Below are 15,926 nucleotides of genomic sequence, written 5' to 3'. Positions count from 1 at the left end.
CTGAGGAAACTACTGTAGAAAGTGATTTATATTTAATATTTTTGGGGGATTTCTTTATAACAGAAGAAAATGACTGACCCTGACACAAAGATAAGTGCTGTAAGAAGCATGAAAGAACTTCATTATCAAGAAAGTGTAATCCTAACAAAAACACACTGATAAAAATGTTATTTTTTACAATATTCCTGGATATTTGACCTTTCTCCCATGGATAAAAGGACAATTGTTGAAGAATTCAGATATTTTCAGTTTAAAACATTCAACAAATTAACTAACATTGTCCACAGAATGTTAGGAAGTAAAAGTCTTCAATGATATCTATGTACTGTTTTGAGAAAGGCGGTAGTGAGTCACTGTAGCGTCCGTTCCGCTCACGTTTCAGCAAAATTACTGTCTTCTGTTTTCATGACAGTCAGACCATGTGAATGCAGGTTCACATGCTCTGACAGTGCATCACTGTCTTGATACTCTTGATACAGTGCATCATCAACATAATGCACTGTAACTCCGAGGTGATTATGGTTACCCAGCGATGTTACCCAAACTCTGGGTTGAGTTCAGCAGTGAGAGCAACAGTTGGTAAACGTTGTAATGCCATCACTTTTGTAGTCCTCTCCTTTTCATACAACTCGTGTATTCTTCTTGTGATGGTGCGTCTTAAAGGAGGCTCATACTGCCGTCATTCGTTGCGATCCTAAAGGTGTGTTCACACCAAACGCGACGCGAACGCACCTTGAGAACGTTCCTCAGACCAACATCTTCCACAATACTAATCGGCCTGCAGTTTGTAGCTATCCAATTCGCTGTGGCATTTGTTAGCTTGTCTTGCTTTTGTTTATCTATACTTCTCCAACATGCTCAACGTAGTCTGCAGAAGCCTCCCTCCACCGTTTGTTTTGGTGATTTGCTGGCATCAACAGTGTGTATTGCATTTAAAAAAAACGGCGTTAACGAGCGATAAAATAATTGTCGGAGTTAATTAATTAAGTTACCCAGCATATAATATAGGAGTTATTATATCCAGAAAAGCATCAACTAATATTGGAGCCTCACCCTTTACTGGCCACAGAAACACCTTTGTGTTTTGGGCTCTTACACCCTCCTACATTCAGTCACTCATTATGATCACACAGGTGACACAGGTTAAAGTCAGTGGAGGCTTAGTACTTATCCAAGATTCTTCTGAAACAGCTCCTCCTGCAGTCTTCTCAGAGCCACCAGCGGATCCTCTTTGACAGGGCGTTCATGCTGGGAGGACATTTTGGAGATGTACCCTTGATCAGATCCACTGCTTGGACCCTTTCCACTGGGCTCCAGAACCTCGTCCTCCTCCATCTCCGTAGGCTGAGAGTGGCAGGTTTCGGATTGATGGAAGTATTCCCTCTGCATGCTGGCACAAGATAATTCTTGAGGTTTTAAGTTCAGCGAATCCTGTGGGGCAGAGCTTCTGTTCTCCAAACGAGCAGAGAGTTGGCCCATCGGCAGCAGGGAATCCTCTTCCTCATCCTCTGTGGGAATTCGACTGAAGGGTTCTGCCTGGAGGAATAGCCAGTTCTGTCTTGGTGGTTGCAGGTTGTTTAAAACAGGCTCAACCATGTAGACAGATTCTGGCCTGGGGCAGTGAGGATGCACATCATCCGTCAACACCTCATCCAGGTTTGACAGATACTGATGTTTGCGCTTAGGGTTGACTACTGGTGTAAGTTCTGCCACTGATGACTGTTCGCACTCTGGGTTGAGTTCAGGTGTAAGCACGAGAAGACTGTCATTTTCATTGATTTCTACCTCATGGATGTAGACAGGAAGTCCATCTCGGATTAGAGGAACACACTCTAGGACTGGAGGGATCTGCAGTTGGTCTAAGAGTCGGTTAGCCTCAGTCATGACCTCCTCCTCATCATTCACACACTCCTTCTCAAACCAGTCTGGATTTTCCAACTGGTAGGCCTGGAAGGCTTCGATGGCATTCTTCAGGGCTCTACCTGATGGACAGTCGAAATATTCATCCCCACCAATGCCCTTGATGTGGTTGACCTGACCTGGCTGATACTTCTCAATGTCTAGGATGCGGAAGTACAACTCTTCGAAATGCTTCATCAGCTTGTATTTGACTGCGATGTCAAAAACTGATGGCACGTCTTGTTCCCTGCTGATGTCGTCAAAGTAAGCCACCATGTACTTGCCCAGCATGCCGGCCTGGTGCATGTCTGGTAGGAAGAGGTTGAGAAAGGGAGTGAGCATGTCATCAGTAGGGGAGAGAACGTCTTCCCTCAGAGTCACCCGGCCTTGACCGCACATGGCCCTCCACTTTGCCTGGACGCCTTGTGAGCACAGCACCAGGATTTTGTCGGAGGGATTTTTGAGCTGTTGTCGTTGCCACTCAAGCCAGCGAAGGCGCCCCACCATGCCGACCGAGGTGGAGTCTAACAGGTCCACAAGCACCATGGTGCCACATTTGGCCTGGAGGAAGGCGCAGAGCTTTAGCACTACGTCCCTGTAAAGGCGGTGGTCCTGGGAGTAGATGACCAGCACTTTGGCAGGCTGTTTAAGTTGCTGCTCCCACGGCATCTCACCTGCCACAGGTGCTGCCGTAACACCAGGTTTGCCTGAAAGTGCACGAGAGCACAGATGAATGCAATAAGCAAATTAAGTATAATTTTGAAGGTGCTATATGCAAACATTCAGATAGAGCAGCAAACAACTATTTGCTATGTAAACTAAGCTATGTATTGTGACTAACCTTGCTTCCGGGATAGGATGTACATAACAACTGCCATCACAACACACATAAATACCACTCCCAGGATGACAAATGTGTACACGGGAACATCTGTTGGCTTTGCTGTGGAAATCAGAACACAGTTCACTGATTAGCATTTCCCATAGGGTGTTGTTTTAGTCATGCTAATGCATCATCCTCTGTCCCGGTACCCTCACATCGGAACAGGAAGAACTCCCCCCCCAAAAAAACGTTAACTACTTTGTTGATCCTGTGACTTTTTCTGTAGCACCACAAGCAAGTACATTTTTTTACCAAACGTATGAAATCACATAATTCTCTTACAGCTAACAGAGTTGGTTCCCACATGATGAGGTACTGACGTGGGGGATTGTCTCATTTTCATCTGGTGTTATGATCAGGTAAAATATTTGAATTCCTCCAATAGTCAGAAAACTTTTATTTATAGAACACAAATCACAAAATCGCTTTTGACATGGAAAAACTCTCCCCAAAAACCTTTAACTGGGAAAAATAGATGAAACCAATACTTTTGTTTATGACCCAATACTTGCAAAACGAATGACTTTCCCATCATCCTCAGTTGTGCTGTGTGTTTGGTGCTAACTAGTTTGGTTCCTCTCACTCGTGACGTGTCATCTCACATTCAAGGTAACAAGGAAGAGGTGCAGAGAAAAAGTAATTCAGGAAACATATTTTAGGAAAGAGACATTGTGCCCTTAAAAGTAACTGATGGATCACATGCCATTGGGCTTAATACTAGTGTGCAAAGCATTAGTAGGCGTTGGTATTAGAAATCTACAGAAAACAAAATATTCCATTAACAGGTAAATGCATTTTCTGACGTAAGCTAGCAGCTGTACAATCTTAATATAAAAACAGGGTGTCTTGATGTCAATCTATCATCTTTCCTGGCTGTTACTCAAGACTTTATTGCCAAGTTCACAGATCGGTGTGGTTCAGCAGTGAGCACAGAATGGCGACGAAGTAGGAATTTGAGAAATGTTGAGAGCAGTTTGCAGTACAGGTGGAGCTCCGACCATTTTCACTCACATGGCCAAATACTGTTGAAAACAGGTGTGGCTACCAGTTTCTAATTTGTTAGGAGATTTGTATTAATCTGTTAATCTGTTTCCTGTTTCTTTCCTGGAACAAATTTCTTTGCTGGGATCAATAAAGACTTACTGTGCCTTGCAGTATGTTCACTCCACATGGCGTTGCATTAAAACCTGATATCAAAATTAATTTATATTTGGATTGTATGGAATGGACCTACACAAAATAAGTCAAAATTGGTGAGGTGAAATGAAAAAAAAAAATTGTTAAAAGAAGTTCCAAAAAAGAAAAATTGGTGTGTGCACATGTATTCACCCTCTTTGCTATGAAGCCCGTCAATAAGATCCGGTGCCACCAATCACCATTACCTTCAGAAGTCACACAACTAGTTTAAAAAAGTAAATTTATGTGCAAGCTAAGTGTCACATGATCTGTCACATGATCTAGCGGAGCACCATTAAATCCATTATTACAAAATGGAAGGGTTATGGCACCACAACCCACCTGCCAAGAGAGGACAAATACTCACGGCAAGCAAGGAGGACGTTAATCAGAGAGGCAACAAAGAGACCAAAGATAACCCTGACAGAGCGGTAAAGCTCAACAGTATCTGTCACAGAGCTGGGCTTTATGGAAGAGTGGCCAGAAAAAAAGCCAGTGCTTAAAGATAGGAATAAATATCAAAATCATGGCTAGGAGCCAACATACCAAGACAAAAATCCAGAGTTCTCTTTCGACGGGCACAGTCCTGGCCACATTGTGGGAAAAGAGGTTTGATCTGAAGCGAAGAATGAAGTAATGTCAACAAATGTGATCATAGAGAATGCACAGTTATTGCCATCTCAAAAAACAAAAATAGTAATACACTGTCACTCAGCTAAATATTTTACCTCAGCATCAAACTGGCAGCAAAATCTTGGCCATTTATCCAGGCTGAATGTTACATTCAGGGTCTTCTGATTGGCCTAGAGAAGAGAGTTTAATCATGCACAGAATGTTAGAATTGAGGAACAGCATTTCAGAGCACTGCACAGTAAATTTGTGATTTTTGTCTCGTAAATTAAAGATTTTTCATTGTGAATTTACAGATTTTTTTTCTCGGAAAGTTACTACTTTAATCTAAAAATATATATATTTTTCCCCGCTTTCCCCGGGTCCAAGAGGTTAAATGTTAGATTCTATGTTAAATGCATAGAAGTAGAATAGTAAGTGTTTTTTCTTCAGTGGGTTCATTTTCTAGCTTATATTATGCTTTCCATGTATTTTACTTCAGCTTATGTTTATCTTATTTTTACTATTATTATAAAGAGTGTTTTATGTTCCATCTAATTTTCCATTAAATAAGAATTGTCGTTTTGGGAAAAACGCTTGAGAATTGGATTGGTCTGTATTAGAAACACCTCTCAGTATAACACAATAAAATTCAAGAGCACCATAAACTAGAGCTTGGTGTGTGCTTTGAAGAGGAGTGTAGCAAGTTTACCCAGTGGGTCAAAAACCTCATTCGGTCTTATATAATAATCTAGTTATTTGAAAAGACAGTTTTAATACACATGAATGTACTCAATATACTAGGTACACTAGGTAGACAGTAGTCCTAAAGAAGGACAGAGGGAGATGCTGACATCTCACTCTCAGATGCAGCTCATGTCTCTGTTATACAGTACAATCAAGTGGTTTGCAAAAATAATGAGCAGCCTTTCTACCATCAGTGGACATATACGGCACAGAGAGGCAGGACACAGTTTCCCGTACTGACACAAAGACAAAGAACTAGGCTAAAAACTATAGGCTGAGCTACAAAACACAGGATGTTGTAATAAGCACATGTAGTAATATTCTGGCTCAAATCACTGAAAAAGGAAAATGCATTAATCTTCTATGTTAAAATGCATTCATCTTCTATGTGATACTGCTACTCAAACACAGAGAAATGTCCAGCATAATGTGACCTCACCTTGCATGTGCGGCCAACATGTTGGGTAGTGGAGCAGCTAACAATAACAATGTATTCCTCACAGAGAGTGTCGGGAGTGAAGCTGACAGCCAGAGCGGATCTTCCACGGACTGCAGTGATCTTAGTCAGACTGATGTTAGGCTGCCACAGACTTCCTACAGTACAGCAACAAGGCAGCGTGTTAGAAGTGGTCTGTGTGAATTACCCACTCTTACTGGGCTTTAGAATGTCAGGGACTCACCTCTCTCTATGCAAAACTCGGTCATCTGCATTTTGGGATCTTGACAATCTGTGAAAACCAGAGAATTTCATCAAATTCAAGTCAGGAAGACTCCGAGTTCTGCAAAGTGAAAACGACACTGGATGCACCTAGTTTGCTTTATTTCACCGAAAACATAGTTGTTTTGAGTTTAGGAAATTGGGAAAGAGTTGTATGAGTCATCACACTGTAATCTTTTGTTTGCAGATATCAGGAGTCTCATTTATAACCATTGCGTAAGCACAAAACAGGGCCTGAAAGAGGCGTACGCCACTTCCCACGCATACGTTGTGATCTATAAAAACAAAGTTGACAGGAGAATGTGATCACCTGTACGGAAACTCTGACCCATGCATACAAACATTTCGGAGACGCACATTGTAATGTGAGCAGCATCAATACAGCTGCATCAATACAGGTATAATGATGCCTCTCACATTTAATTTCACTTCATATCACACGTTACTTTGCACTTATATATTCTCTTTATCATTAACAGTCAAACCAGCAGTGTTATTTGTGCTTGTCTGTTAACTGTAGATAACTGTAAGCACATTTCAATTATAAAAGATATAAACCAAAACCTCAATACAATTTTGCAACTTGTGCTAAAGATACGATATGAGTTTTCATAAAGTGTTTTGTGAGTAAAATCACTGCAGTGAACTATTTATGGTTTATTCCATAGTGACAGATACAGCACACTGTACACAGACAAACTGTAAACAGCTCTCTGATGCAGTATCAGAGCACACTGGAGCAGAGGAGTCACCATGGTGATGTCACACACCTTCTCCAGTCACCTCACCTTCATCTCCTGTACATTATGTGGAGGAAATGAAAGTATTTCCTTGTGAGAAATCAAAAAAGTATCTTAAGCTTTCTGTCTTTTAAGGATTTATTACAGGATAAGATATAGAAAAATCAAAAAAAGAATAGTGAACAGATTTAAACAGATTAATTAACAGATTAATAAAACAGAGTCATAAATTACGATACAGCTCTATAGCAGAGAGCGTTCCTTCACCCATAGCAGAACAAAGGAAGACTCTGCCTTCTCTGCAAAGAAAGAAAGCCCTTCTTAAATGCCTGTCTGAGCGGAGTATTACCCTCCTCAGCAGAAACTACGTGTCAAAGAAAGTCCAGCTGTCCAGTTCCCTGTAGCCTAGGGATGTTTACATAAAATCAGGTAACCATCTGTTTTCTATAAGGCCCTATCACCAAGGAAGTTGCCCCCCTTTGTTCCCATGATAAGAAGAAAACTCTGCTCCTGTTTGCCCAAGGGCCAAAGTTCAAACAGATAGAAAACACATGATCAACGAATCTAAGTAAGAAATAATCATTAGAAGTCACATGAAAACAATTTTCTCCTGACACATTACAATTGTGTAAATCAGCAAATTGTGGAAATAAAGCCAGTGACAGCTCTCGTACAATCACTCTGTATCCTCATTATCATAATCTAATCTCATTGTCATTTCTAATCATAATACCATAAGAAAACATATGTAAATAAATAAATATATTGTGTTCACCTATCAAACTTCCTTTTTTTTTTTAACGATAACCAGGCCGCCGATTGTTGTGATCATTTTGGAACCTATCAGTCTGATTGCTGTAAACACATAAATAATACGGTGACTCGTGATGTGTTATGTTGTAAAAGGTAGATACTCTGGTGTGATGTTCACAGTAAAACCACACCACCTGGTGGGTGGTACAAGATATACATTTAGCCAGCAAGGCAGCATTAACAGTGTGTGTACGAGCCTCGAGTATGAAGGCAAATCACTGTCAAAATCCGAGAGCGCAAATAAGATTCACGCGCGCGCAAATCAAATGTGTATTTTACACTTTGACAAGCGCATTTGCATCACTCCGCTCGCGAAAGTCACTCGCGAAACTTTACCCTGCTCGCTCGCGAGTCTTTTACCTGCTCGCTCCGAGTAGTTTTTCTTTTTGACAGTAAGTGGGCGGACCCAGTCTCCATTGTATCTCTACATCTAATTGGTTACAATCCTCGTCTTTGGATAGACCGGATATCACTCACCTAGGTCTGTTAGAGGTGGTTTTTAATCCTCCACTAAACACTACTCCACTACATCTCAGAATGTTCTACATTTGTCTGACAGGTTTTGTAAACTTTTCAGACTGTAGAGGCTGATGAAATACAATAGCGTTTTGATATATGTTTCTCTTGTAAATGGAGTCAAGTTGGTTTAAATTCACTCATCATTCCATTTCAGACAATGTGTGTTTGATAGTCAACCCTCTTCTGACAAACAGCTCAAAGAAGCTCTTTGATCTTAATTGATTAAAATATGATGTGATCAGATTTAATCATACTGTTGTGTTTACAGAAGAGATATAATGTAGTTGCATATAATATGAGCAACAATTTGGACCCGCTCAAGGATCTGTAGCCAAGATTAGGGACCACTGTTTGTATATTAACTGTTTGCCCAACTTAAATCACTGACAAGTAATTAGTGGATGAAAAAGTATTCAGATCCTTCACTGCAGTAAACGTACTAATACTGATGAAACAATCCATTACGAGTAAAATACCTGCATTCAAAACCTTAGTCATGTATGTTATTATCAGCAAAATGTACTTTAAGTGCAGAAAGTAAAAGTACCCGTGCAGTAAAATGTACATTATTTGCCCCTGACCTGTAGTGCAATCTGAAAATCTCCCCCTAGCGTCTGTGTCAGAGTGATATCCGATCTATCAAAAGACGAGGATTGTAACAATTAGATGTAGAGATACAATGGAGACTGGGTCCGCCCACTTACTGTCAAAAAGAAGAGAGGGAATTGAGGGAATTGAGGGAATTGAGGGAATTGAGGGAATTGAGGGAATTGAGGGATTTCGCTCGCGGACTGATGTAAAAGCGCTTGTCAAAGTAAAATACGCGTGCGGCTGTTTGATTTGCGCACGCACGTGGATCTCATTTGCGCTCTCGGATTTTGACAGTGATTTGCCTTCATACTCGGAATAAAAGCCTGTTGCTGTTCATCAGGTCGTTGTTCATCTTGTAGTTACACTACAGAAACATTACATCTGGCACTATTAAGACTGTGTAAATGGAAGAATTGGGAGTGAACAAGTGTTCTTCCTCTCAGTATTCTCCATGATTCACTGTAAAGAGACACTGATCAGCAGCTCATTTCTATGCATCAACATTCATAAGGTGCTTTGCTTTGACCATTTTTGGTTGAATGTGGGTGTGTAGTAATGCGGCATGTGAAGCTGAACCAGCTGCTCACATTTACAGGTTGATTTTGGATTTATAAAAGAAAATGTCTCACTGGCAGGAAGGTTTTATAAATCTGAATATGTTTTGGCGTATGTGCATTTCCTCCTTTGAACGTACACAAACATTTAGTGTGGATCCTATGCTCTGTTTTATAAATGAGACCCCAGATCTGTATGCCCACCTACAACTTCTAAAGCTGCTATGGTGACTTTTTCAGCTACTTCATATACACTGTACATAATCCTGTATATTCCAGTCAACCATTTTACTTAGGCTCCAAACAAACAGACAGACAGATTATTAACTTGTGCTGAAAACGAACAAATAAGAAAACTGGAGTGAGATAAATTTGACTTAACACAAATGTGTAAATACATATACATTTAATAAAATAAAACATAAGCATGAACAGACAAAGTCTGTTAAACTCTCTTGGCTTCAACTCACCAGGAACGGTGACATCAGTGCTGACGTCATAGCTGCTGTGGCCCAGCTCTGTTTTGGGGATGTTGAAAACAGAGACCCGGTATGTCTGACCAGGGTCCACCACAAGGGTGTTAGCTGAGAACGACCACTAAAAGAGCAAAACAATATTGTCCGTTAGAAAATTCAACTTTGCGGAACGATTTGACCAAATACAAACTGTGTCGCTAAGGAACAGGGTTTTATTTCTCTGGTCTTGATCTTCTGCATTTTATATTGAGCTGCACTAAACTGCACAATATTTTGGGTGCCCAGTTATGGCAACATGCTCAAGGCAGTGACTCACACTTTCTAAAAACACCTTTTATTACCTGTTTTATACTCTCACTGACTACTCTTAACCGGCACCCGGCCGATTGGGGGCGCAAGCAATAACCAGGCGGAAACTTCCAGTTCTGAATACTGAAGCAAAAGCGAAATGTCTTAAAATTGCATTCTCTCTATGACCAGACTTCTTCTGTGGTTCCAAAAAGAAGTCCAAGTGTATAGAAGTCTATGAGAAAATGACACTACTTCTTACTTGATTTATTACCTCAGTAAAGATTGTAAACATGAGTTTATGGTCTCAATCTCTAGTTTCAAGTCTTCTTCAATACAGCATGATGTTCATTTAGTAAATTCTGGTCCATTTAGAGTCAAATAGACTCTAGAAAGCAAGGTATGCTTTAGGGCCAGAGCCATTATACGGCATCTCTCCGTCACTCCGCAGCGGTCCTGCAACCAGTGAATGAAAGTTCATTGGTTGCAAAAAGCCAAGATAACAAAGGCCAAAATCCAAGATGGCGACGGCCAAATTAACGAATTTGAGGCTTATACAATTGAAGTTTATTGTCATTAATTCTGTAACAGCCATTTTGTTATTGTTTTGTTTTGTTAAAGATCCCACCACTTGGGGGCGTAGAGCCGCTGTCAATTATGCAAGAGGTTAATATAATTAGGAGGGTTACTTGATGCAGGTGTTGCTGACTGGGCAAAAAACGAACAGTTTTTGACCGTGCGATAATGAATGAAGATGGATGTTATAATTTATTTTGTCTATGAGTTAGGAAAGTGGCTGTGCTCTGTTTGTATTGGAAATGCTGCGATTGTAAGAAATAAATTGTCTATACTTTTTGCACGTGTCTAAACAAAGCAATTAGCAACCGTGGTGGCCTTTGTTTGATAGGCAACGGGGTCACTACAATTACATTAAAATAAGCATTGCCAATCCAGTTTCAGGAAAGTACACTTGAATGTTAAGAAACATCTCAGCTTTCCATCATGGGTTTCTTATAGAGTAACACTGTTTCGTTATGTAAATGAGCTCCACCTCTTTGCAAAATCCTGATAGTAACTGTTGCCAAGGGCATAAGCAGCTAATATTGTTCAATGAAAAAACAGTGGCTGAGATCAGGTCCAGTTCTGATGTTATGAACTGCACAACTCCCCTCACCTGCCTCCTAACCAGCTCATTCAGTGCACCTGTTAGTCACACCCACCTCATCAGCTCTATCACTCTCACCTGCTCACTCTGCTGCACTTACTATATAAACCCCTGCCTCTCAGTCACTCTTTGCCAGATCATTGTCATGTCTACCTGCCCATTTGGCTCGTCTTGTTCCCGGTTTCCCTGTCTGTCTGCTCTGCCTCATTCTGCTGGATTTTCCCCCTCGTTGCTTGTCTTCTCTGTGGATTCCCTGTTGTGTCCTGTAAGTTTTCTGTTTTGATTTAATTATTCATTAAATACCTTCTTCACTCTACTTCTGGTCTGGACTGCTTTTGAGTCCTCCACCACACCCCGTGACAATAAGGGTCACATATTTATAATGGCACTATCATTTTACTAAATATCTGAGTTGTTGTGAGCCACCCACCTTTTCCCCTGTCGGACTTCTCATTGAGAGTTTGTCTTTGAAGGAATATCGGACACACAGGTTCTGGTTGGTGGATGCTACCAGAACATGAAGCTCGGTAGCTTTCAGGAAACGTATACTGCCTGAGGAGAGACACAGCAGAGGTCACTGCCTGTCTTCACTACATCACATCAATGAAGCTAAACCTAAGGCATCATCTGAAATTTAACAATTATTAAATTTACTTTTCCTTGTCTACCACTACTTCTTGCATCTTTTAATGTAATACCTGAGACAGCAGACGGACTCACCATCATCCCGTATGTTCCAGTTAGCGACCAGCACAGGGTGCAGGTGTCCTGACTCATCCTGCCTGGTGTTCACGCTCACCTGCAGCCCCTCTGGTCTGCTGGGAGTGTACTGATTCACATCCAGCCATTTACTGTCCATACAGTTACCTGCATACAGACACACACTGCATGTCAGAGAGCTGGGAAACCTGACATTTCATTTTCTATTGTTTCATCTTTATTTTGTAATTTATTTCCTCATTTAACTTTAAGATAAAGTATGATTATATTGCTGACTAAATGTGTTGAACACTATTATTTAAACCGCTCAGAATCCAAACCTGAAATGTGTGAATGTTGGGTGACTTTGTGTGCTCAACAAATGAGTAACTAGGAAATGACAATAGTTAGAACAAGGAAGAGTAAAATTCACTTACTTGTGGTGACTGTACACCTCAAACCCTGTGTCGGGGGGGGGGGGGGGGGGCGAGATTAATGAGAATTGTAGTATTGTCAATCTTACAAATATAAATTTACTAATTTGCCAAGGTTTCACACACACGCGGGCACCTGCCAGTAGGCAGGTAAAGGACCAGCATGCAATGGGGTGGGCCTCTGGTCTTTTACCAGAGCAAAAGAGGCTGCGATAAGAGTTCCCTTGTTCTTTAGTTTGTTTGGACAATGCATTATTTTGCCTGTGTAAACCACAAACCCATGGTGCGACAGTGGCCCTTTTGATTTGTTTGTTTTCAGATGTATAATAGGACAAATGGCCACTACAGTGTGTATTGAGGCACAAAAAAAATCTGGTGATCCATTTTCTAATTCTGATCTAAATTGTTTCTTCTCCTGTGTTTATGAATTAATAACTGGTGGAAAAAAAGGCTGATTTTTCTTTTTTTTTTTTTTTCCCCATCTGTGAAAGATGTGGGGGGGGGGGGAAAGTTTGAACACGTGAAACACCTGGACAGTTTTGCCTGCTGCCGTGGCCCTGCCTGACACCCACTGCTACTACGATTATTGTAAGTCACATTTACTATATGACTGCTGTTTTTTATCATTGTATTTTATTATTAGTAATCAATTATTTATGCTATTTTTAGTGCTGCTATTACTACTATAGTAATTACTATATGTATCATTTGTCATATGGATAGAACTATGTTGTAATTATATTATGTTCTTTCTGTACACATCTATCACACTTCTGTCCATCCTGATAGAGGTTTCTTTTTTTTCCCCTGTTTTTTGGGGACTTTCTACTTTTCCAATGTGAGGGTCCAAGGACAGAGGATGTCGTTTGTAAAGCCATTTGTGGTATTGGGCTGTACAAATAAAATAGTATTATTATTTTTTTTTAAAGTAAATTTTTCTCCTGTGGAAACTTTGCAAAACATTGTTTTTCGCCAAGATGTCTATACAAGAAAAATCTAAATCAATCGTCTGTTAACTAAAAGACCTCATTGCAACAAAATAGGCTTTTCATCAAAAGCACATTTATTTTGGCAGGCTGCAGTATGTTCATAGTAATGTGTTAATTGAATTATATTTCTTTTTCAAAGCATCTTATTTGGAAAACAGGCTGTAAAGCTGGGGCAGCCAACACACTTTGGTGGAAACACAACTTTGTACAAAAAATGTACAACTTTTTGTGCAGTTGTACACATTTTTGTAACTACTCAATTGCTACATTGTAATGTGTAACACTAAGCAAGAATGTTTTGGAATACTCAGACATCTCAATCAGCAAAATGGTATATTTAAGTGTCATAAATCATTATAACATGAAAGTATCTTCCTTTCACGAGAAACTGAGTTGATATATTTTTAATCTTGGCATGACCTATCTCTCTATATTATGACAAAACGGTCTTATCTGAAAAAGTTTGTCAAGCTGTCAAAGCATGTGGCTTTTTTTTTTAACTGTTTTACATATTTACTATATACAAAATTACTCTATAGGATGACAGTTGAACTTTTTCAGATGCAATTTTCAGATTGTGTTACATATTGATGTCAAGAAATTATCGCACATCATTTTGTCCATACGACAAACCATACCCAACCAGCAGTGTCCTTTCTGTTGCACGAAATGGAGATAAACATAGGGAAATAACGGTGCGGTATCGACGATGTAAAAAATAAAAGAAGAAAATACAATTCAGTGAATATTGGCCTTAAAACGTACTCTACACCACATCACAGCGTTAGCCAAAAAGATAAAACAAGTATTTGTTCTGTTGGAAAAAACCTTGTAGAGTTTCCTGGGACTGAAAAGTAGACTTATATCTTTGTGAATGATTGAAAGCTAAAATCCGTGTTTCCTGTCAGGCGGTGCCAGCTGAACGTTACCTGTCGAGAGCAGTTGAGAGGAGGCCATGATAAAACCGGCAACGCGGACGACAGCAACACGCATATTACCACCAAAACTCGTCGAAAAAGAATCATAGTGGAGGTAGAAAGCTGTCAGTCCACGTCCCTGCTATGAAAGAAACATGTAAGGTAGAGTTTCAAACCACTACACCAATGCGGAAACGAAATGAGTGCGTGACTGCCGCTCCTGCCGATAACTGAAAACTTCCTGCTTTCTACGGAAAGTACCTGCTGTGTTTACAATAAATTATCATCTGCTGCCTTCAGGTGACTTGGGAATATAGAGCACTATTCTGTTTGGCTGCTTTTGATGATTAGATAAGAGAATATACTGGAGCACCCCTCACCCCTTTAAACTTATATAGTCGTATGGAAAAAAAAATAACACGAGAGAAACGTATCAGAAATATATTAGACATGTGTCTTGATGATTCTAAGAGTTATAGATTTCTTAGATTGGGATATAATCTATGAACTAGCCTATTACAGATTTTTTTTTTTGTATTAAATATTCATTGAACGATTGAGACGAATAGTATTAAGGTATCTGAAAACTTTTCACGGACAGAGTGCCCAGGACTCCCCACTTATAGTTTAGAGCCTAATTAACGGCAAGGAAATCACACAGACCTTAAATTCTGCAAATAGGGTTGTAGCGTAGTGCCGTTTTGAGTTGCGAACTGATTAATTTACAGAATTTGTCATTCCTTAAGATTTGCGTGATGCAAATCCAGAAGAAAGATCCCACCCAGTGAGCATTTTTCCGTTGAATAGAAGTCTACGCCCACCGTTGAAAAGACGTTAAAAATTTGAAGTTTTTTTCGACGACTATTTATAGACTTGATTAAATGTTCACGTTTAAACCAGATTTCAACGGGATTTGCAATATTACAATTGTTCGTTCTCTACATTGTGCTAATAATAGTATATCATTTGGAGGTTTACTAAGACTCCACATGTATCAGTTGAAAGCCAATATTGCGAATAGTATGAACGTTTAATCAACGTCTGGAAATAGTCGTCTAAAAAAACTTTCACTTTTGAACCACTTTTAAACGTCATGGTGTTTTCAACGTCGACATAGTTCAATATGTAGCAATTAAATACTTAATCATAACACATCAACAGTTTCCACTTACAGGACAAAGACCAAGTAACACAGGCAACAGTTAATTTGTGTTTATTAAGCAACAATAACAATGTACTTTATATACAACCATAATCTCCCTTTCCTTCTTTAAAAGTCATTGTCAACGCCACACAGGAGCCGGTTTCATAAGGTCTGCCATATTTTCAGGGTCGACATCTGTAAATAAAACAAGTATTAGAAAAAAATAGCTTTTAGACCAGTTTTGAACGTCTTTTCACCAGAGACCATAGACGTCTTTTCAATGGAACGATGCTGACCTGGATATTACACTGTATATACTTTATAGTGCTATAAGCCAAACAACAATGTTTAAAATGTCTTATTTGTACATCACTTTGTTTTACTCACTTCCTCCACATTTAAACTGTGTACAGCCCCACTCGCTCTCCGTCGTGTATTTCACATGTAAAATGTGAAATACTCCCTGCAGTATACAGGATGAGAGCTAATGTAACTGTAATCTTAAATACAGGATGGTCAAATGGAAATATTACAAATGGTCTTAATTCAAAGCCATGGTTGCTGA

At 39.8% G+C, this 15,926-nt stretch overlaps 1 protein-coding gene across 1 annotated transcript; it reads right to left on the bottom strand.

Moving 5' to 3' along the window:
- Window positions 1–15: 15 nt before the first annotated feature.
- LOC137877254 (interleukin-17 receptor A-like) lies at window positions 16–14,452 on the bottom strand. The gene is made up of 11 exons (XM_068717041.1): window positions 14,230–14,452; window positions 12,315–12,339; window positions 11,899–12,045; window positions 11,609–11,730; window positions 9,720–9,846; window positions 5,995–6,042; window positions 5,754–5,908; window positions 4,687–4,761; window positions 4,505–4,574; window positions 2,741–2,842; window positions 16–2,606 (listed from the first exon to the last, which is right to left on the bottom strand). The coding sequence occupies exons 1-11, from the start codon at window positions 14,323–14,325 to the stop codon at window positions 1,168–1,170; spliced, it is 2,406 nt and encodes an 801-aa protein (XP_068573142.1). The 5' UTR covers window positions 14,326–14,452; the 3' UTR covers window positions 16–1,167.
- Between the last annotated feature and the right edge of the window lie 1,474 nt (window positions 14,453–15,926).

This window comes from Cebidichthys violaceus, unplaced genomic scaffold (assembly GCF_023349555.1).
Source record: "Cebidichthys violaceus isolate CVI_PGR_0920_01 unplaced genomic scaffold, fCebVio1.0.p SCAF_21, whole genome shotgun sequence".
NCBI lineage: Eukaryota > Metazoa > Chordata > Actinopteri > Perciformes > Stichaeidae > Cebidichthys > Cebidichthys violaceus.
Note: the sequence above shows the minus strand (reverse complement) of the source record. Positions and strands in the feature narration are given on the sequence as shown.